Source organism: Ptychodera flava, chromosome 15, assembly GCF_041260155.1.
Source record: "Ptychodera flava strain L36383 chromosome 15, AS_Pfla_20210202, whole genome shotgun sequence".
NCBI lineage: Eukaryota > Metazoa > Hemichordata > Enteropneusta > Ptychoderidae > Ptychodera > Ptychodera flava.
The window spans coordinates 24,466,908-24,489,565 of NC_091942.1; the positions used below are offsets into that span (position 1 = coordinate 24,466,908).

General features: G+C 38.4%; 1 protein-coding gene across 1 annotated transcript in view; it reads left to right on the forward strand.

The window, feature by feature from the left end:
• LOC139151619 (mucin-2-like) overlaps positions 1-22,658 on the forward strand; it is a 69,309-nt gene that overhangs the window by 15,765 nt on the left and 30,886 nt on the right. Inside the window, exons 4-31 of the mRNA XM_070724537.1 lie at positions 2,670-2,762; positions 3,290-3,386; positions 4,033-4,220; positions 4,666-4,744; positions 5,251-5,303; positions 6,128-6,233; positions 8,570-8,701; positions 8,855-8,995; positions 10,058-10,198; positions 10,892-11,029; positions 11,346-11,395; positions 11,619-11,719; positions 12,085-12,184; positions 12,723-12,758; positions 13,405-13,623; positions 14,076-14,333; positions 14,918-14,989; positions 15,537-15,743; positions 16,415-16,564; positions 17,092-17,310; positions 17,769-17,825; positions 18,250-18,309; positions 18,710-18,928; positions 19,511-19,678; positions 20,085-20,294; positions 20,894-20,977; positions 21,354-21,557; positions 22,322-22,462. Of these exons, the coding sequence (XP_070580638.1) occupies positions 2,670-2,762; positions 3,290-3,386; positions 4,033-4,220; positions 4,666-4,744; positions 5,251-5,303; positions 6,128-6,233; positions 8,570-8,701; positions 8,855-8,995; positions 10,058-10,198; positions 10,892-11,029; positions 11,346-11,395; positions 11,619-11,719; positions 12,085-12,184; positions 12,723-12,758; positions 13,405-13,623; positions 14,076-14,333; positions 14,918-14,989; positions 15,537-15,743; positions 16,415-16,564; positions 17,092-17,310; positions 17,769-17,825; positions 18,250-18,309; positions 18,710-18,928; positions 19,511-19,678; positions 20,085-20,294; positions 20,894-20,977; positions 21,354-21,557; positions 22,322-22,462 (3,723 nt within the window). The remainder of the gene's footprint in view (positions 1-2,669; positions 2,763-3,289; positions 3,387-4,032; positions 4,221-4,665; positions 4,745-5,250; positions 5,304-6,127; positions 6,234-8,569; positions 8,702-8,854; positions 8,996-10,057; positions 10,199-10,891; positions 11,030-11,345; positions 11,396-11,618; positions 11,720-12,084; positions 12,185-12,722; positions 12,759-13,404; positions 13,624-14,075; positions 14,334-14,917; positions 14,990-15,536; positions 15,744-16,414; positions 16,565-17,091; positions 17,311-17,768; positions 17,826-18,249; positions 18,310-18,709; positions 18,929-19,510; positions 19,679-20,084; positions 20,295-20,893; positions 20,978-21,353; positions 21,558-22,321; positions 22,463-22,658) is intronic.

Genomic DNA, 22,658 nt, shown 5'->3' on the forward strand with positions numbered 1-22,658 from the left:
TGTAGAGCAGGGCAAACTGCGTAACACTAAAACTGGATCGCACAGTAACAAATGACGGAAACCGATCGAGCCAGTTGCGACAGCTACTAGACTAGCTGAAGTCTATTTATCATAGAATACAGGTATTTCTCGATATTTCGCGATACAAATTAATTTCCATGCATTCTGGTGTATCTTATCATAACGCAAGTTGATCAACATGTTCTGGCAATGACAGTTGACGCAAACGCAAGGAAAGAAAAAGAGATGGGCCGTACTCAAATAAAGACTCTGACAACAGCTCACACATTAATTTAATCTTTATTAGGGAAACAAATGTACCGATCGGGACATAGGCCTATGATACCATTTTATTCATCTCGTTTCTTTTATGACGCTTCCCACATCATATGAGATGATATTTTCTTTGCGACAGCAGTCTAAATATAGCATGTCATATTTTCGTGACAATACAAAAGCCTCTAATATTTTCAAGGTCCAAGGTTTGCCCCTAAAATTTCGACTTAGGGGCATGCGATAAAGTTGAGCCCTGCATTCACTATCGTTATGACGATCACTTTCTCAGAGATATCAGTTTAAAACAAGAAAATTACCTTTTAAGTTTACAACTCGTCAAATTGGGCGGGTCAGCTAATTTCCATTATCGATACTAATGATGTCACAGAATGTTGAAGTTGGTTGTTGTGATAGAAGTTAATACGAAAACGAATACGAATACGAATACGAAATGATGTTTGTTTAAAAATCTTTCCTCCAAAGACTACTACTGGCCCACAGGCGCTCCTTAGCTTGGTAGTCTGCTAAATAGATCGATCGATTTTCGGCTCGATCTATCGATCCCGTGGTCAGTATGCCCGCCACTGTAACCTAGTGAGTATTTTGGTTACAATGGCGTGCATATCGACTACGGGATCGATAGATCGAGCCGAAAATCGATCTATTTAACAGACTACCCAGCTAAGGAGTGCCTGTGTACTGGCCGTTTGTTTTTAAAATCTCTCCTCTAATGATAGCAACGATATCTTTCAATCTAGGGCCTAAAGAGATTGGATCTTTTTCAACGTAGCTACATTCTCAAATATTGAAGTATTGATATATTGTCATATAAAAAGCACTTAACTTCTGTAAAGACAGAACTTTTATATAATACGTACGAATTTGGACTAAAAATAAAAAATTTGTCAGTGACTCCAATACGAATACGAATACGAATACGAAAACGAATACGAAACCGAATACGAAAATAACTTCAGCATCGTCCACAAACATAGAGGGTTTATATACTTCCGCTCCATATGACGCGCAAAATACGAAACTGGTAGACTGTCTCGCTTTTGGATCCTTTGAGTGGCAGTAGAGAAATTCTTATTTCTACTCAGGTAATCTATATGAATAGTTGTTTGTAACATTGATTTTAATCGTCAGAGTATATATTCACGCTTGTAGTTGTGGTTAGTTTCCTTCGTGGAACCATGGAGGTAGTAGGATATCATGGTTGACCTTTAGTCTTACTCGAAGGCTGCATCATGTATAGCTCACGGCACAAGTGCGTCGACGACTCTCTAACTAACTCCGAGGCCGAGCCGGATGCACTCGTGATGCACCTACACGAATCATCCTAACAATCTTCTTAGGTGTATCACACATGCGGATCAGTCGTAGAGCTAGAGTATACCGCTGACCCATTCATTTTACACGGGCCGTGACACGTTCTTTGCCAGTTTCCGGTGGTAACCGGAGAAGTCGGCCAGTTGCAAACTCGGCCAGCGCCGGTACCGACCAAACTCGGCCAGTGGGAGAAGTCGGCCAGGAGAAGTCGGCCACTCGCCAACAAAAGCAATATGATTGCATACGTATTCTCTTCTCAGTTGAATATGCCAAACAATTTTAACTTTTTACAACCATAGTTTTGTTATTTTGTCGGTTTAATATTCAGAAAACAACTCGAAGTCGAAGAGCTCCCACGTCCACCCTGCAAAACATGTACGGTCTGCCTCAGTATTTCTGCAGATCGGACGCGTACCGTATTAAAGTTCAGGCAAACATTATGCCATTTCTTCAGTAAAATTCATGGCTTGCTATGACGAAGGCTGCAAAACTCGCTACCACGATCGCGATACACCGCCATCTTTAATTTTGCCCAATGTGTGTATATCATACGTGCGTTGAACTGTGATCTGTGAAGTTTGCGCCCATCTTATGAATGACATTTAGATTGCTTTCGCATATAACTTTAGTCAGACTTCAAACAAAGAAACACTATTATGGAGCATATATTCTAATTGGGTGCATACTGTACTGGCCGAGTTCGCCCACTGGCCGACTTCTTCAACTGGCCGAGTTCGTAACTGGCCGACTTCTCCAACTGGCCGAGTTCGTAACTGGCCGACTTCTCTTGTATTCTTTCCGGTCACGCAAAAATTGCTTGCTGCTCACGCTGTTTGTTACTATTGGAAACAACAGGCTCACGTTGTTTTTATTTTGCATGACGTATACCTGTACCCGCCCTTTTCAACAAATTTCGTTGCAAATTTCGAACTTTTGCGTATGCTTTGACAGGCAAATATACCTACAGAAATTTGTGAGCCCGCTTTTCCACTAAGAGGAACAAAATTTGTTCGGAGTTGGTATCGTCTGCTTGTTTTTCACTTGTCGACTTTCTTCGGCAGCTGTGTGCACTACACCGTGTGAAAATGGTGGAATTTGCATCAAGCCGAACGTGTGTGAATGCCAGCCAGGCTACACTGGTAACACGTGTGACAGTAAGTATATATCAGTTATATCAAATAGAAAGAAGTAAAAAAAGGGAGACATTTATTGTTTTGTTTTGATATCAGATTTTTTCTTTTCTTCTTTAATTTTTTCATGAATTTCACTCATTCTGGATTTTATCAACTGGGTCTTGCTTGACAAATTGTAGATAATGTTCATTTTTGTTGATATTTGAACAATTTTTGTATTTGCACTTAACTTGGTATTTTATTACAGTGGTAAAGTAGTCAAAAAGAATGTATTTCATTCTTCACTGATTATGTTGATAAATCTTGGCGGGTCCACAAGAAAAGATTTTACTTTATGTAAAAGTGTCAACTAATTAACAGATAATAATCTGATTGGAACTAAAATCCATAGAAACTACCATATTCAATATCGTACATGGCTGTCTTTTCAAAATTATGTATGGGGTGGTCAATTACTAAATATAAACAAGTGACTGAAATAATTTGCACCATAGTTCCTCACTCGTTGTGTATAATGAAACACCTGTGCACTTTGTCTGTGATTTCAGCTATTGAGAAAGGTCTGTGTTGGACAGAATGGATGAATTTAGACAGCCCACAGCAAGGCATAGGAGACTATGAACTTCTCGCTGCACTCCGCAAAGAGTAAGTTGCATCTTTTTGGCCCTTGGATTACCACTTTGCACGTGTGAGAGCAGAGTTCACCTTCTTGCAGAATCAGTAGTTTTTCATCCACAGGGAAGAACAGTACAGCTTGGTTTGGAATTTCAGAACTCTTTGTGGAACCTATTTTCTAGCAAAAATCAGCGTGAATAAAGATACCCAAAAGATCACTCATGGTAAAAGCTGCCAAATCACCCCATTTAAGTTTGTAGTGTTTGCAAGACAAGCTGGTGAAAATGCTCAGGCTAGCATACATGTTTCAAGGATTTTCAAACGGTCAAGTCTATCAATTGTATGAAGGACCTCACACGAAGTTTTAGCCAACCTTTGTTAATTGGGACATTTTATCCTCAACTGGTTTTAGCCAACTTGACCTGACAGTGACAGTTTAGATGAACTTGGCAGGGTAAGTGTTGGAGAAGTCAAATTTGTTATCAGTAGTGCTGATAAAGTCAACCGTACTTTTAAACACTGACGTAATTTGCTAGGTCGCTATCTGATGAGAAGGTGCATGTAGCCCTGCATCACTTATGATATTTTCCACCAACCATCTTTTTTTTTGTATCAGGTAAAAGTAAACAAAACCATAAAAAATTAATCTGCTCAAAAAACATTCCTCCGTCTGTAGATACGCTGTCTGTAAGCATTCTGTGCCAGTATCTATTGAGTGTGAGACCACTGGCGGAATCAAAGTGTCTGGCAACAGCAGGGAAAATGTCGTGTGTGACCGCCGTGTCGGCCTGACGTGTGACAACACACAGACTACAACCTGTGAGGATTATACAGTCAGGATGCTCTGCCCCTGCAAAAGTTCCAGTAAGTTGATAAATATAAACATTTCAAATTTGTCCAGGGGACTTACAGATTTGGTCGTGTCTGTGCATCCATTCAAGCAAATTTCTCAGTAAATGCCTGGAGTGATTTCTTTCAAACTTGGTACAAGGATTACTCATACATAAGCCCATTGATTTGTTTTGTGATACAATCCAATGTGACCATCATTTCTATCAATTGTTTCCAAATTCATTAACCAAATGGGGACTATTTCATTGGTAATGACTTGTTTATACATCTGTATATTACTGGTAAACGTATGTGTGGATCTATAGATAGATGCATGTGTTTGTGTCTCAGTCTGTATGCATAAATATGCACAACACAGCAAACACATGAAAAATTATTCTGCTATCGTGATGAGCTACCTTTTTACCTGTTTTGCTACATATCTTGATGGAATGACATTTTTGTTTTCTCCCATTAGACATTGACAGTAAAACTTGTTCATACTCTGGAAAAGAATATGACCCAGAAGAGATCACCACTCAAGGCTGCAAAACATGGTAAGTTCACATCTCATTCACCAGCAATATCTGTTATTTAGGAAAGATATCAATATTTACATTAAATATCAACGACTTGAAATATTGTATATATATGTTTCATGGTTTACATTTAAACCTGCCGAAACTGTGAATTCATCAATTATTGGTTTCGCTGCTTGTATGTGTATTTCTTATACTCTTACGGGATTGTAGTTCACAGTTATCACAAAGTCTGTTCAGTTTTCAATGAACTAAAAGACCAAACCGTCTTTCAAAAGTGCCATTTGATTTTTTCTGGTAACCTTTTCACTGCCAGTACTGTAAAAGGAGATATATTTATATAAACATTATCCTTTCTGTTGGTAGATATTCTGAATTTCAGTTTCAGATAGTTTTAGAGATGTCATTAGCTCAAATGAGATAATAAATAATTGGATTGCAACAAGATGAAAGACAAAGGTTTCATCATTGAACTTCTTTCAAAAGTTACATTACTAAGTCTATCTGTGTTATCTCTTCAAAAGCACCTGTCTCACTACAGGAAGATGGTCCTGCTCTGATGATGTCTGTGTATCCCGTAAGTTTATATGTCTTCGGCAATCTTATGATATGATTCAAAACTTAATTTTCATCAATTTGGCAAAAAACTATGAAGCTAAGTCATACTGTTCTATAGTGGGTGATCCAGTCTTGGCTCCATGCCATAGGACAGCAGAAGGAAGAGCTGTTGTCTTCTTCAAAGTGCCAGAGTATTCAAAATCCTGTAAATATTTCCACCCCATTTGATGATACATTGGTAAGTCGAATGTAATGATGTCAACAGCAAAGACAATGGGATGAAACCATTTTTGGATGACAGTACTTGTCACATGAAGGGAGGGCTCAAATTGAGGGCAGATGCCGTTTACATCAAAAGCACAACTAAAGAGCACAGCCCGCTGTATATATAGGTGAGGTTTTGCTGAACAAATGGGTGTCTTTGTAGCCATGATAAATCTGTTACAGGTTAGATTTTCAGTTGTTATTATTGCTTTCTATGTATTCTTGAACTTGCCAAAAGTTTTATGATATTTCCACCCGTTCTATACTTTGATTCTTGTGCATTCCTGTAAAATGCAATAAATATGCCATGTTGCTCTATGTACATGCATGCCTGGACTCCCTCACAGTCTGTTGTTTGCTATGCAGCTCTATCTGCAACCATATAGTGGTGCGCCCTTAAAAACAGTTTTAGCAAGTCGAGGTTTACAGAGCCAGCCAGGGTAATGCATAGCTCCACTCGGCTCAACTGCTGAGGGCACTTGCAAGGTCTGAGGCATAGAGTCCACAGTCTGTGGAGAGTCTAATGTATGCCTTTTCTCTGCTGTCTTTTCAATTGACTCTTTGCCTTTTGTTCTGTAGCACTGGGACATGAGGGCGACACTGGTCATGTAAGGTATGGAATTTGTCTCCTGGGCGGTAAAGTGTACAAGTCCTTCCAGACTGCAAGTTACGGCGCAAGCTCTTGGTACGTGTGAAAATGCTACTTTCTCTGGCTTAGTTTCATCTAAATTGACACCTGGCAATGTGCAGCAGCTTGGAAGGATATAACTGGTCGGTTAATCATGATTATTTACAGCAAGTTAAGGAGTCTGAAATCATGGCTATTCTTTACCGGATTGGCTGTTTGAAAATACCTGTAATTCAATAGGAACAATGAGTATCAGCCAACCAGCAGGCTAGAAGCTTCCGAGACGCTGCACATTAGCCCTAAAATGATGATGTGTCTGTTGAGAACATCCTTATGCCATGGCATATGTACATTAAGGGATTTAAAATATTTCAATTTTTGTTTGTTTTTTTAGCTACTATAGACTATAGTCTATAGAAGCTATTGGGATGGGTATCCGTCCGGCGTCCGTCGTCAGTCTGTATGTATGTATGTATGTATGTATGTATGTATGTATGTATGTCCGTTTGTGAGGCGTCCGTCCACTCAAATATCTTGAGAACCGCAGTACTTACTGATTTGATATTTGTTGTGTAGATGAAAAATAGATTTTGAGAAACTATTTTTTTAATTTTTTGATATTGTTGAAAATAGGCAAATTAATGCCAAAAAAGGTGTTTTTGGTAAAAAATCTTCTTCTTCATAACCGCTGGTCAGACAGCTTTGTTATTTGGTATACAGGTCCCTAGGGGTAACCCAACTTAGATTTGTTCAAATTGTGATGAAATATGCAAATGTGTATTTTTAAGGAATTTTTTTGTCATTTTTGGTCAAAATTTGACTTACAATGTATGTAATTCTTGTACTGTATAAACCCTATCAATTCACCCAGAAAAAAATAATTAATATGATTTTAAATAATTGAATTAATTAGGAAATCATCAAAGCCAAAATAATTTTAGTGTAGAATTATCAGAAGTTCAACTTTTTTTGACAGTTCATAGTGAAATGCTTACCATCTTGGAGGATTAAAACATGTAAAGGCAACTTTCCTGAATCCCAACTTTGACATATTCTGAACCGTCATTTATTGTGCCCTGTATGTTATCTAAAAGAAATTGCTCAAAATAGTCAATAGAGATAGAGATAGAGAAAGTTCTAATTTCCATTATGGTTGACTTGGTAAGGATAAAATAAAATTACTTTTTGAGGAAAAAAATAGAGTGGTCAATTAAAAGAGTGGTCAAAGTGATAGGGTTTTTATGGTAAAGCTGGGCTGTAAGATTCCTCATGTGCTATTTATAGCAATTATGCAATCTGTGTAAACAGTGCAATGAAAGTTACATGATTCCTTATAATGCTTTTGATGACCTTGAACTTCTTAAGTTTCAAACATTTGTCTCTTCAGTGTGCTTTCTCTGAGTATGTACAGTCTCAACTTATTCAACAGATAACTCACTTACAATGTTAATCAAAGATATCCACCTTCTTCATCAATACATGTGTCACAAAAGGTTATTCTCTACATAACACAGCAGAGCTCTGTCACCTGTTGAGTTGCTTGTTTTTTCAAAACCGCTGGTCAGACAGCTTTATATTTGGTTTACAAGTCCCTAGGATGACCTAAGTGAGATAATTTCATACAGTCAGGAAATACTTAATTTTGTATCCATGTCTATAGTAGCTTCAGGGACTTTGGCCCTATGTTTTTAGAAAACGTATAATCATTGAGATTTTCTGTCTTGTGTATTTCATTGTGAGGGATACTGTTGAGAGGTCATTCCCACAGGTAAATGGTGTTTTTGTCCATGAAGTCACTCCCATAAGTGGGCGAAGTATTGAACTCAACTGGTTGTGAAAAAAGGGAAATCTATAATGACATAATAGTGTTTTGTGTCTTTGTTGATGTGGAAAAGTTGATATCAAATCACTGTTACTAATAATATTCACCATCAAAATGCAAATGGAAATGAACATTTTATAGAAAATTATCAAAAATGATTCTTGTTGTAGTGCAATTTTCATCAACTCATTTTGCACATGACCAGGGTACAGTCATTACACTAGGAACACACTTGTGTATGACTTGTATTCATCAAAAATTTACTGAATACTTTGTTCATGTTCGGCCGTGTGGCAGAGAAACTTATGCTCCATGGTAAACCATATACCCTGGTGCAAGCCATCCAGTTCTTTCACTCAAGAGTCTCTTGGTGAGCTACATGTAGCTATGTTACTGTACATTTAACAGAAGACCTTGGAGTAAGATAATTTAGCATTGTGCAACATCATTTATCAACCCACAATGCTGTTGGCTCACTATGATGCGGTGTAGACAAAGCAATCCAGAGCAGCAACATTGCATATAGCATATTTTTTGTGTAATACTTTGTTTCAACCTTGTTTTCTCGCAGCATGTGTCTCCAGAGTGGAGCATGGTCATGCAATGGTGGTATGAGCAGTGCCGTCAACACTGGTCGCTGTTCGACAATTGACGGCACCCAATACGAGACTGGAGACATCATCAATAATGACTGCAATAAATGGTGAGTGTCAGGCTGAGGTGTAACTGGAATAAATTTGAAAAGTATAAGAATCTTCATTTTAAGACAAGCAGATAGTGTATGCGTACCAATAGCAAATATCATACAGGAGTGTCAAAATTTTTTCCCTAACATTTCTGTGTACTCTGTTTTCAGTATCTGTGACAACAGCAAGTGGGAATGCACTGACCTACTGTGCCCAACATCTGGCATTCTCAGCCTTGATAACTCTCTCTGCAAAGCTGACGACCAGCTCTTCCAAGATGGCCAGGTTTACCGCAAAGATTGTAACGTCTGGTGAGTGACTTCTTGAAAAGTCAGGGGAGAGACTTCCTTCATTTCAATTGTTTTCTGATCTACCACTTGTTTGGGTTCGTTTTAAAGCTCTTGGTGTAAGAAAACTTTTCATCATCTTACTGTTTCGAAAATATGATTTTTCACTATAGAGGTAACAAAGGGATTGCGGCCATTTTGAATTTCAAATATTGAGAAATCTTGAGTAATTTGTTTCTCTAGTACCAAAATGTGCATGATGACCCTAGATTTTTATTTCTCATTTATAATAGGGAATGGTTGAAATATTCCTTGAGGAAAGTTTGAGCAAAAGTTTAAGTCTTTCATTTTCGAGGTGCATACTACCTTAAATCAGTTCAATCTTGCACACGCGTGGCTGAAGAAGCTAGAATTAGAATGAGGCTTAGTTTTAAAGTTGCTGTTAATTAAATATGTAGGTATCCTGCCTAAAAAGGAAACAGGAAGGAAAGGGGCCCAAGGAAGTCATTTCCAAATCAGGATCTGCTAAAAAAAGATTAACTTAATGGTACTCCAATGGTAGGTACTGTACAATCATTTATTCTGTGTCACACAGTTAGGTTATTTAAATCTTGTGTCATCAGCTCTAGACAAGTTGAAGTTCAAATTTGTGATTGGAGAGGAAAACGTAACTTGCTACCGCGAACTCAGATGATTGGATTTGCTTACTCATGATACTTTAATTTCCTGTGTTGGCAGTGCTTGCACTGGAGGGACAATTGTGGCTCCGGGAATAGTGGTGGCCATTTTAGTATTTTAGATAAAGAGTAATGTATTGTATTGTCATTCCAGTTACATTTTTTCAAGATCTTCTGAAAAATAATTACCGTTGGTGACCTTATGTTTTTCAGGCAAATGAGCCAAACAATGCATAATTGGTCGCTAAAGTTGGCAGATATTCAGCAAAACACTTCATGGTGGCAATTGATTTGCATACCATAGCAATGTCACCTGGTCGTAGATATCATCAATATCCAAGACCATGGCAGCCACACAAGAAAAAGTCAAATAGAAGGGTTAAGTGAATTTTTCTTTTTTTTCTGGCAGTGTCTGCACAACGGGTAAATGGGACTGCTCAAAGTATGACTGCGAAAGCCTTACTACTATCGTTCGACCAGAATCCTGTACCGACATTGACGGTATTCAGCACAACCATGGCCGCATTGTCAACAGAGACTGTAATACCTGGTAAGTCAAGTGCAAAAATCCCCCCAATGTGACCTTGCACCATTACAATCAGAATATATTACAAGAGACAACAAACTCAGTAAAGAGAAATGCAGATGTACATTTCTTCGATGACTTCATTCTTTTCAACCCTTATACCCCCATTTCCCTGTGTAAAGATCCTCCAACTTTACTGTTGAAAATTAGATATCAAAGCAGATCCAATGATATGTGTAATTCAAGGTGCATAAATAATTTGCCTAATAGAAAATGACAGTAACTATACAGTCATCTTGAACCTCTGTTTAGTGGTGGTACCACATGTACGGAATGGGGAAGCGTACCCTGCTAGAGTGCCATACCCGTCAAGATTGACTCAAAGTGTCAAATGTAGTGTAACTCGGCAAAGTGATCATATTACTGTTGTGAGTGAAAACCAGGAATGATGCCACTCACTATTTTAAATAAAGCAATCATCAATGGAATTTGGTCAAACTAAGGTAGTGTAAGAAACGGTCAACTTTCAATGTAAGTCAAACAGTACATGTACTGTAGCATGTTGCTGCTATGATGAAGTTGATATTGCCACTCGTGCTGCATGTAAGTCCGTGTAAACCTCACTAACAGCCACTGGAACTGAGCTCAACCAGTTTCCCTGTATACATTTACCATTGAAATGCATGGAATCTTTGTGTCTTATTTGCAATTGTTCAGCGTATGTCTCAATGGTGAGTGGGGATGCACAAGACGCTTCTGTCAACCCGAGATCTACCGGAACTCAATCTGCATGGACACGGAAACCAACAGCCCTGTGAGCAGTGGTGAATTCATTGTAAGAGACTGCAATGTCTGGTAAGGATACACAATCACTCCTTCAAAGCACTTTCAGAAAAACTATTTGAACAAAAAGTGGATGTTTTTCTATTTAAAGAAATGTCAGAAAATGTAACATTCTTGTATTGACCTTGAGTGCTACCAGTAATTCTCACTGGTTACAGAGTTTTTCCTGGCTGTCTATTCAAAACTACAGGGAAATTTTGGGACATTTTGAGAAAACATTTATGTTGTACATAATTTGATGATGGACAGGTTATATCATATGCTTATGATTTACTTGTTGTCATGACAATGTGTTCTCTCACCAAGCCCATATTTTTTTTGCTTACAGTGTCTGCAATAGTGGCACCTTCACATGTACCAAGGCTACTTGTACAGAAGGTGAGTAAAATAAGATAGTCTGTGCATGGCATAACTCCATTTCTGTTGCTCCTTGCATATAAAAATTTACTTTACGAGATGATGATACAGAGAATTACACATACATATAAGCTCCATTCTTTTGCTCCTTTGAGTGATGGAGTAGGTGATTTTCGAACTAACTGGCCTCCATGAGTGGCAATATCAATTGCACCATAGTATTGATGTCCACTTGCTGTCACAGGTAACTGCCTTCGTCAACAAAGAAAATACGACTCCACCACACCACTGCCTGGTGCCTATCGACCAACCTGCCTGGGAGATGGCACATATGCACCAAAACAGGTGAGAAACTAGCAAAGTTAATGTTTATCCATTCATGTGATCAAGAATTTCCATGACATGTTACTTGTCACCCCCGCTTCACTGTATATGGGTCAGTCCACCATATGGAAGACAATAGAAATGGACCAAACTATGGTAATGAAAGAGTTGATGTAGAGTGGTTGAACCACACTATATGTATGTGTATTCGTTAACAAGTTGTATGGACTGTAATCTGATCACCACATTCATTGGGTCTTTCTATCACCTGTTCACTATTTTTCAGTGCACTGTACTTAATGTGAATGAGCAAACTGAGTAACTGAAATGACCAATAACAATTCTGTAGTGCTTACACGGAAATTTTTGCTCTTTCCACATTCCAGTGTAACCTTGACAGAACTCTCTGTTTCTGTGTGGACAAGGATGGCAATCGTATACAGGGATCCTCTACTGAAAGTGAAACCACTCTGAACTGTTCACCGAGTAAGTTCTTCACAATACACAAGTTTTGTTTTGTTTGTGCATACATGTTCTCATTACAGAATTGTAAACAGTCAATCTATTACATTGATGGGAACTGAAAGTTCATGTACTGTGGTCCTCAAGGATTGATGGTCTCTGTCTGTGTATCTAAAAATGTGTTTCTATGTTTACTTTACGTAGTTTTTAGCTTTATTTGACTGCTAACACACCGAGCCACCATAGGGAAACCTACATGTAACCTATGCAAACACCTAGCACACGGCCTCTCATGTCTTGCAGACATATGAATGAATTAATATATAACTAGTACAAATAAACAAATGAATGAATAAATAGACAAATAATGAATGAATAGACAACTCCATTTAGAATCTCGGCTATCATCAATGTCAGGCGGCTAAAAGTCTTATTTTTCATCTAGCATTTTGTTGGGATCTATGATATTGAAATCAGGACCAACAGAATGGAGAAAGTGCGTATTGAAACAATATCCATGCGTGTGACAACTCACTTGATTATATATTCTCTCTGGTTTCAGATACAAATGAAGAGTCACAGACTCCAAGTGTTGAAGGCAAGTTACTCATGTCAAAGTTGTTTTTGAGTTCATTTTGAGTTCAAGTCCACGTGGTTAGGCTGCAGTAACCGACATGATGTTCTGGATTCTGATATGTATTAGTGTGCAATAGATTGCATTGCTATGTGCACTGTACCTTCACTTTTTAAAGGAACATTACATGTAGCTGTAACGCTTGATGATTTTTTCACAGTTTTTGTTTTGTAAGTCAATTGAAAGTTCAGGTTCTATTTTCAAAGCATGTTGAAACAACCTATTATTTGGCTTGCCAACACTGGGTCTATACACATGTACGTGTAGAATGCACTTTTACCATTTACATTTGAATTCTAGTACTTACCAGAGTTTACTTCTCAAAAATGATAATGCAATTTACACATGTACAGGCTGAGCACTTGGTAATCTCAACATGCTTTGGGAACTAGAACAAAAAAGTGCAGTTGACATTGAAGAAAAAAATAGTGAAAAAAATCAGCTACTGGCCCGTTAATATTTAAACTTCCAAGTAAGGTATAGGGAAATCTATACAATACTGCGATATCATTTAATGTGCATTCTTGTTAACAAAACACCACATTCTATATAGCTACATTTTAAAACTGACAGTTTACATCCATGAATGCTTTTGAAACGCACCCCACAGAGCCAACCACAACGCAGAACTGCCTGACCCAGCGTAGCATTGCAGAGAGCACACCTGGTCTGTATCCACCATCCTGCGAACCAGACGGCAGCTATTCCCCTCTCCAGTGCCACCTGGCCACCTGGATGTGCCACTGTGTGGACGTCAATGGTATCACAATTAAGGGAACAGTGAAACACATTTCTGAAGGCAAACCGGACTGTGAGCGATACAGGAACAGTGAGTGATGACACCCTGTTTTCCTGGAGACTTTGAATCATTAATGTGAATTTTAGTCCCCTTTGGGTTTGACACCAAAATTCACCTTATTCACATGTTACATACATACTATAAAGGTACATTTGAAGAACAGAGCTGAACTTCTGAATGGTAAAAATAAGTGCATGTCTAAGGGTTCCTTTAATTGTAAATAAATACAAACATGCCCCCTAAGATGTCGTAAATTGGTTCAAGTATCCTTCAGCCTTGTCTTATAGAGTATGCACAGTGTATATTGTACATTATTACAGGTATGGTCACAAAACTAGGAATCTAGCAAAATTCTGATACCAGCTGAGATTTGGAAATGTGAATTTCTGGACTGATTAATGGTGAGGTTGCTGAACTTAACTACTAGGTGGGCCAAAATCTTTTCATGGTTTTAATTTTAATTGTTCTTTATTTCATTGTAGCAAACTTGAATGAGAAAGTTGAGGAAGATACAACCACGACGTCCGTAGCAACACCATGCTCTGTTGCCTGCACTGAGAGCCAACGTCTTGGACTGCCATCGCCCAACTGTCAGCAGGACGGTAGCTTCACTCCGATGCAGTGCACTGCACAGATGTGTTACTGTGTGGACAGACAGGGTGTGCTCATCCCATCTACCATCACACCGATCAGGCCGAACATCCGAATCATCAAGCCAGACTGTGAGCAATACAACAGAGGTGAGTTGGAGTGTACATTTAGCATTGGCCTCTTTCCTCCCAGTATCTGTGCTTTACTGTAATAAGTGTTGATCATGATTTGACATGAACTATGGGCACATAACATTGATTGTTGCTGATATAAAATGGCATTAAACTTTGAGTCCATCATCTTATTTTCATCAACCTATCAGTGGAGAAGAATTCTCCTTCAAATTGACCTTTGAATGTAGATGAGACTTTCAATAAAATTTTGATCACAGATTGACATGATATTAATAACGGCTTGTCGTCATTACTGTTAGAAAGCATTATTTATTCATAGAAATATTCAGCAAGTACACTGCAAGTGAGTTGGCTTCTAAAAATATTACATTTTAATATTTTCATCATCTGTAAAACTTCAGATGCCAATCTTACATGTATGCATGTGATTGACTGCAGAACCTGTTACTTCAGTGTTTTCTGAAATCGGAGATCCTGGTCTCAATTTCAATTTCTACTGCCCTTTTTCAAATTACAACATTGAAAAGCAAAGTGTGTTCCATGATGTAACAGAATCTGGTGTGATTTACAACTGTGTTTGTTCTTTGATTATTCTGCAGTGAACTTGATCAGTATGACTCCTGTTGTCACCGGTCCACAGACCACATCCCAGGCACAGACAACCGTCACTTGTAAGTCTCCACTCACTTTATGTTCACTCTAGAGAATAAGACTTTAAATAGCATTATGTTTTTTCTTCCTAAGTGAGTAAGTCTCTCACAAAAATGATGCAGTGATACAGAGATATTTATTATATGTAGTTTTTTGAGCTTACATGGTCCAACTAGCCATATGAAAACAGGATTGTTCAAAGACAGACAGATAATAACAAAATGTAGCTTGTTCAGAACTGTACAGAATGTGCATGTGATCCTTGAGATTTTAACATTTTCTGCCCTGTGTGTAGCACTATCAGGTTTTGTATTTGATTATTTCTAAGTGGGAGTGAAAAAACGGGCTGGCATAGGTAATCCAGATATGCATGTACGTGTATGTGAGGATGAGAAACATGACTTTTCATTTATTCAGTCTATGCACAATGCATCATTCATATCTTTTGCTCATGGTTTCCTTAATAGTCATTCAGAGTTCTGATACAATTCAAGTAAGATCTGTCATGCAGGTAAGGACAAGAGATAACATTCTCATGCTTGTTTCACAACTTTTTCCCTTTCAAAGACGAACCCTGCTTCAGACACAGTGAGCTTGCCACAAACCTTGACCTCACACCGATGGAATGCAACCAACAAAATGGCAAATTCATCCCCAGACAGACCACAGCTGAGGCCACCTACTGCATCGACAAGAACGGAGTTGCAGTCCCTGGCACAGTGACTCTGAACTCTCCCCACAACTCGGCTCCAGACTGTGAACAGTATGCTGACTGTGAGTGTTGTCTTTGACAAACTCCAATTTTGAATCAGACAAAAGCATATGCAAGACTATTCACTGCCCGTCAATCATATAATTATTCTGCATGGTGTTATTATCTTTTTTGATTTGAGTGAACACCTATGCCTAAAAAACTGCAATGGAATATTCTGTTTACATTTTAACCTTTTCACCACCATGGTTTGCCCCAAACCATTGTTATCCATGATGATTGTAGACCTCTCTACAGGGAATTGGGGGTGAACAGGTTTAATGTGTGAAATCTGTCTTTCAGGCAGACACTTGATGTTAATCTACCCTGCTACTTGAATTTAAATTAAAGAGTACTGTGACTGTGAAAGTTGAGGAAGAAAAAAGTTTGATTGCAGTTTTCTTTCATCGTAAAATGAATCATTTCTGATCAATGATACTCACAGTACATCGGAGAATTATACCAACATTCCTGAATACTAAAGAAAATTGTATTTCCACTGTACTGAATATAACTCAGAAGTGTATACACCCAGTGGTTTGTCATTTCATGCAGCATATCGTTCATAAATATTTTTTAAGTACATGTGTAAATCACCTCAACAGGACAAAATCAACACGCCAACAACATATGCCTGTGTTATTTATTCAGCACATTCTTGAATATCTCTCTCTCCATCTACATTTGGTTTCAGTGACCCTCACCGTGGAAACCAGTCAGACAGCTACCATGGTAACACCGATCACATTGTCGACTCCACTGGGACCACAGACAGTGTATATCATCCCAGAGCCAAACACCACCATCTCTTCACTCACTCTGCCAAAGGATTTGAACACAAACAGTAAGCATTGCACACAACAAAATTTTGTCCTTGTTCTCACCTCAGCCATGGATTTTGATATATTTGAAACTGTTCATGTATTAAAGAATGTAGAAATAACTTTATGTTCCATGAATATTTTTGAATTGGAAAAATTTACTGACAATATGACTTGAATGAGATTATATTTTTATATGTCCCATATATCAAAGTCTACCAATAGATATTTGCGTCAAAAGCAAAGTTATTTTGACTGTTGAAATTAGGACATTTGATGCCACAGAGAAAACACGTCTCTTTATGGGAAACTCTGAGTTTTTTACTAATAATAGTGTGCAACGTGAGGGGCCGTAGGTAGCAGGGTCATTACATATGCAAGAAATTCTGAATCATTCGGTGCTGATTGGTTTGAATCTGTAAGACTGACAGATTCCAATGAACCAATCAAAGATCATCTCTCCTAAGAAGTTAAGGTTGCAGTGGATTGGCTAGATCTCAATGAAGTGAATACATTTTTGTTAAATTTTCTTCTTTCTTCCCTCTGACAGACATGACAATGTGCACACATCTGCAACTGATGGCCATCACACTGGAGGTACCCTCGCCGACCTGTGAACCCAACGGCACCTTTACCCCGCTGCAGTGTACCGCCACTGCTTGCTACTGTGTGGACACGCAGGGTATGACGATCCCAGGCACTGAGACCAAGATCACTTCCACTATATCCACAAACATCAACAAATCTGTATGTGAGAAATACAGGACAGGTAAGTGGACCATGTAAGCAACTCTAGAGGGCAGTGTTTCTGCTGCACCTATGCTTTTGTCAAAGCATGGCATACCTGACACAACATAACAACAGTGACACTATATACATCATATGCAGTTGAAATTGAATACAGGCCACAGTGCTACAAGACACTGACGTGGCATGGCTAGCTGTTTGTAATTCATATGTTATACATACATCAAGTAAATTTTGAGCACCTACAGTTGTATACAGTACTGCATTAATGCTGCCAATCACTAGCTTAGATCATGATTTCTCGAAAGTTTCACAATATTATTTAACAAAATGTAGATTTTGTAAGTGCCACTGGACAGAATGCATTACATCAAAAGATCTATTCTTATTCGTTTTAATGACCAGACTGTCAAGGTTAAGGTTGAAAGTCTTTAAAACCAGTAGTTGATTCCATTCCCTTGTGTTTTGTACTTATTCCAGTTACTATCACTCCAGTCAATTTAACCATGACCTCCAAACCAACAACCACAGTTACCTGTAAGTCAATATCACCATCCATTCATTTTGTGAGCTTCATGTCAATTTGGGAAATACCAGTCCAGGAATTTATTGCTTTGAATTTTTCAAAAGTATTCTGGCTGGTTTACAGTTATTAAATGTGGACTATTTTGGTTATATATTTCAACATTACAATAATTCCTCTGTTTTGTTTCCTGTTTATCTCAAGTTTGTAGGCCTAAATTACCACTATATGACACCTTTGTCATCTACTTCTCCAGGGTTTCATCTGTAATTTGACCACAAAACCCATGGTACTTTACTGTGAATGTTTATATGGTATAATATGGAAATGATTCAAGCCTTCAGCCTTCTTTATAGTGATCTCTGGATATGGGTTCTGATTTTACTTCTTTATCTTGTATTTCATTGACTGACTCCTGGTGTTCTCTCTGTCTTACAGCATCACCAGACACAGTTCTGACCAGCTCTGTTGTCAAAAGAATGGACGTCAGATTCCCAGGTATATAACAAAGGTGAAAGTGTGTGTGCGTATGTATATACATGACATGTATAACTGTAGGCATGTGCATATGTATGTGTTTGTGTGTGAGGGAGAGAGGCAGACAGACAGTCATAAATAGATAGATGGACAATAGTCTGCAAAGGATAGAAGACTAAGGAAATACATACAGTGTATACTACAATTCAAAGATATATTTATATTATATCTAAATTGAGAGAAAATATGGATTTTTACTGGCACTGATAATAATGATAATTTACTTTGATGAAAGAAAGAATATTTACATGTATTATTGACAATAGATTTGGAAATATTGAACATGAATGCAAAGGGAGAGGCCAAAGTTTTCAAGCACACATATAATGATGAGTCACCTTCTAATGTATTGTCTATATAGAGGGCACACCATGCCAGCAACACTATGATTTGATCAAGACAAACGAGATAGAGACTAGCCTGGACTGCTATGCCAACGGTACCTTTGTCACCAAACAGCAGAACCTGACATCTGGTGTCGTCTACTGCGTTGATGTCAACGGCATCACAGTCCCTGGTACTGTACTTGTCAACAACACCGGTGAAGTCCCAGCTAACTACTGCCAGATTTATAGCAAAGGTGAGGGGAGAACAAGTCACAAAATGGCAGAAACTCCGTGTAATGAAAGAAAATTCAGTTGTAGAAGTGTTACGCTTGTCTCAGAGAAGACTGACAAACATTTTATGATCCCTGAACCCAAAATATGCCATCGCCAATTGCTTATTATACTCCATATCAATTACACGCATCTACTTCTGCTCTCAATATCCTCTGTTTACAAAATACGGTTAACAATAAAAATTCACAAGTCCTTTTCATTTTCAGAAGTTATGTATGGATCACATTAGCAATAAACCCTAGCAAGCATAGAAACAAATTCATATTTTTGGTACATAGAAACAAATCCATAGTTTGGCAATGTTGGTCATTCTCAACTCATTACTTGACAAGAATGTAGATTAGTGAACACTGACAACTTTTTGTGTTTATCACCAGAAACCTAGGGAGTCATTATGGTCAGGGAAAGAATACATAGCTAGAGGGCCCAAGGAAAAAGGTTTATGTGTACATAGTCTTCTCATACCTATTGCCAGTACTTATTATATTCCTGTACTTAATTAACCATGAGATTGTGAATTATCTGTGTTTTCCTTCATCTAGTCAATCTGACTACCAGTCTGCCAGTGATTCCAAACCCGGTGGTTCGTCCAGTCACCATTCCAACACCGCTCGGACCCAAGACAGTCTACGTTGTTCCGGACAGCCCTCTGGTGGACACCCTCCTGCCACTGACCACAAACACAAATGTCAAATCAAACATCACCTACAGTGAGTAGAGAAAGTGATATCACTGTCATTATTCAAACATTTCCATGCCAAACTTTTATGTCATTGATTTTATGTGTTGAAGTCAATTTTATGTTTAAATGTTGTGAATTGAAATTGTTTACATCCAGACTGCAAATATGAATAAATTTGCCGACATGAAATTTTTCTTTAGTGAAGACGTGACTCTAGTCACAGGCATGATTCTTAAATGGAAAGTTCTCTATTTTGACAGCAAATCTGAGTAGCATGTGGTGATTTCTGTCGAAAGGGATAGAAGCGCTGACACACTTTATAACCTTTTCATTGTCAAACATTGGTACAGTCCCATTGTTTACAGTAGGGTTAGTGGACTTTTATACTAAGAAATAGGGATGAAAGCATTAAAATGGATCACATTTATTTTCAGCTATCCCACCATGCATTCGCATGACAGAATTCACTGCAGCACTGGACTTACCATCCCCGTCATGTCACCTAGAGAATGGCACGTTCACACCGCTGCAGAGCACCAGCGTGGCCTACATGTGTGTGGACACCCAGGGTACAATCATCCCAGGAACCATCGTCAAGAAGACAGCGCAGACAACAACTCCAGACTGCGAGAAATACAGAAATGGTGAGTGTTGGTAAATGATTTTTCATGGAATTCCCTGGCTAGGATAAAGCAGAATCCCTCCACAGTGGATAAAAGCGACAAAGGCTTTCAGTCAAATATAAACTCCCAAGTCCAAAGCTATGTGCACAGCACTACAGAAAAGGTGCCCTAGTTTCATACTTGATTTTCTGCAACGCTGTACTGTACAAAGAAGGTCATCAAACAGTCAATTGAAATAGTATGTAGCCATTTACTAGTTGTGTTGTCATATATAATCATTCAATTTGGAAACTAAGCATTTGCTTCAAACTATATTATGAATCTTTGAGATGATAGGGCTTTTGCTGCCTTGGACTTTTTGAACCAGGTGAATGGTGATGATATGTAAATATGGGTATTGAAGCCTCATGTCATGTGTGATAGAACCTGGTATCGGCAAGGTACAGGTTTCCTTATGCCTCATTCATATGTCCCACACGTCATGCTCAGGTTGGGATCCATCCAATTTGTGAGCAGCCCATAGCACATATCAGTATCCAGCACAAAAAATTGAAATTGTTTTTACAAATTTTCTGTTCAAACAATTGAATGACTCATCATCTTCTTCCTGTCCATTCTAGTTATCATAACACCGACTGTTACTATGCCGATGAAGAAACCCGTGAATTTGAAATCAATGACCATGCCAAGAAACGTTCAAGATAGTAAGTCAGAAACTTTGTTTTGAATAAATAGCTACATCATTCATATACAGTAGCTCCAAGTCAAACGGTATTTGTGTTAAGTTTTGCTCTCTTGCAATATTATGACAGAAGCAAGGATGTTGCTTTTTTGAACTTCTGGCAGAATACAAATTCCCCAGCTGATCCAATGGCTTGGTTGATAGAATATGCCAAATGTGTGTGGGAGAACTGTTTGTAAGTCAATCAGTCACCTGTGTGTGAATGACTCTCACTTTACTGTTTAATGCACCTTTCTATTCAAACATATTTAGCTGATGCAAATTTGCACCCATTGACTTTTGTTTTTGTACAAATATGAAACCCAAAATTAAAATCTTTGAAATAAATTTTCCCCCAGCCACCTGCAACAAACACGAGCAGCTCTCAGAAGAGCAGAACATCACCCCCCAGACCTGCCATGCTGAGAACGGTACATTCACTCCCCTGCAGTGCCAAGATGATGTCTGCCACTGTGTGGATATGTTTGGTGTTGCTATCCCCGGCACTGTGACTGTTGTCACGGCAACAACCCCGGCACCAGTCTGTGAACAGTATAGAATGGGTAAGTCTATTTTTTTCTCAATTTTTTTTGTGGTCAAATTTGACATTTTCACTTGTAGTAGTGGTGCATGTCATGTTTATTTTCTCTTTGATTATTCCAATTTATAAAGGTTTTTCATGTGTACACATTTTTGTTCACCTGCGTACCTGCCTTCTACACCCATGCAGTGAACCAATAAGCCATTGTATTTGTACCCGATATACATATATCTGCTTTACTACACTAAATCTGATGCACATATGCACAGGTTTACTTTTTTTCCAGTTTCTTTCTTCCTACACTGCTTCCAATCTTCCAAATGTCCCCATGGTCTGTACCATATTAGCTTCTTATTAGAATATACACCCTGTATTATCATACTAGTATACTCATCATGTCTTTGCGTTGACTTATAGCCCTATATGCTAGGGAAAGGAGTGAATTACATTTATTTAGGGAGGTATGTTTAACCTGTTCACCCCCAGTTCCCTGTAAACAGGTCCAAGATCACCATTGATAACAATGGGTTTGGGTAAAACCATGGTGTTGAAAGGGTTAAACAACCTCCTTAGTACCTTGTATTGAAGGTATTACAGTCAGAGTAATTTTGATAAAACAGTTATCAAGTTCAGGAAAGTCATATCACAGTTGGTCGGTTGGATTTCACGCGCGTGAATACTATGTGGCAGGTTGTAAGAAAACTGGAATATCTTTAATCATCTGCAAAATATGCAGCATTTCACGGACTTACAACATTAACTTTGATATTGGATTGTTTTTCACAGTCAACCTGAACGCCACCCTGACCATGCCGGCAGTTCCGTTGATAACACCAATGACCATCCAGACACCAGATGGCCCTGAAATTGTCTGGACAGTGTCACAGACTCTGAACAACATCACCTCATCAGATGTCAACACTACAAGTAGGTCACAAGTCAGTCATCTGTAATTCAATAAATCTTATTTGAGATAGAATATGTCCTCTTGGATACTTTTTCAGAGCCATATTTTTAACAAGACTTTTCTTGTCTGCTGCTGCAATTTGTGTAGACTCACTTTGAAGGTTGCTGTCTTGTTTTTGTGAAAATTGAAAATGTAATTTACTCCGTAGAGTTAGCG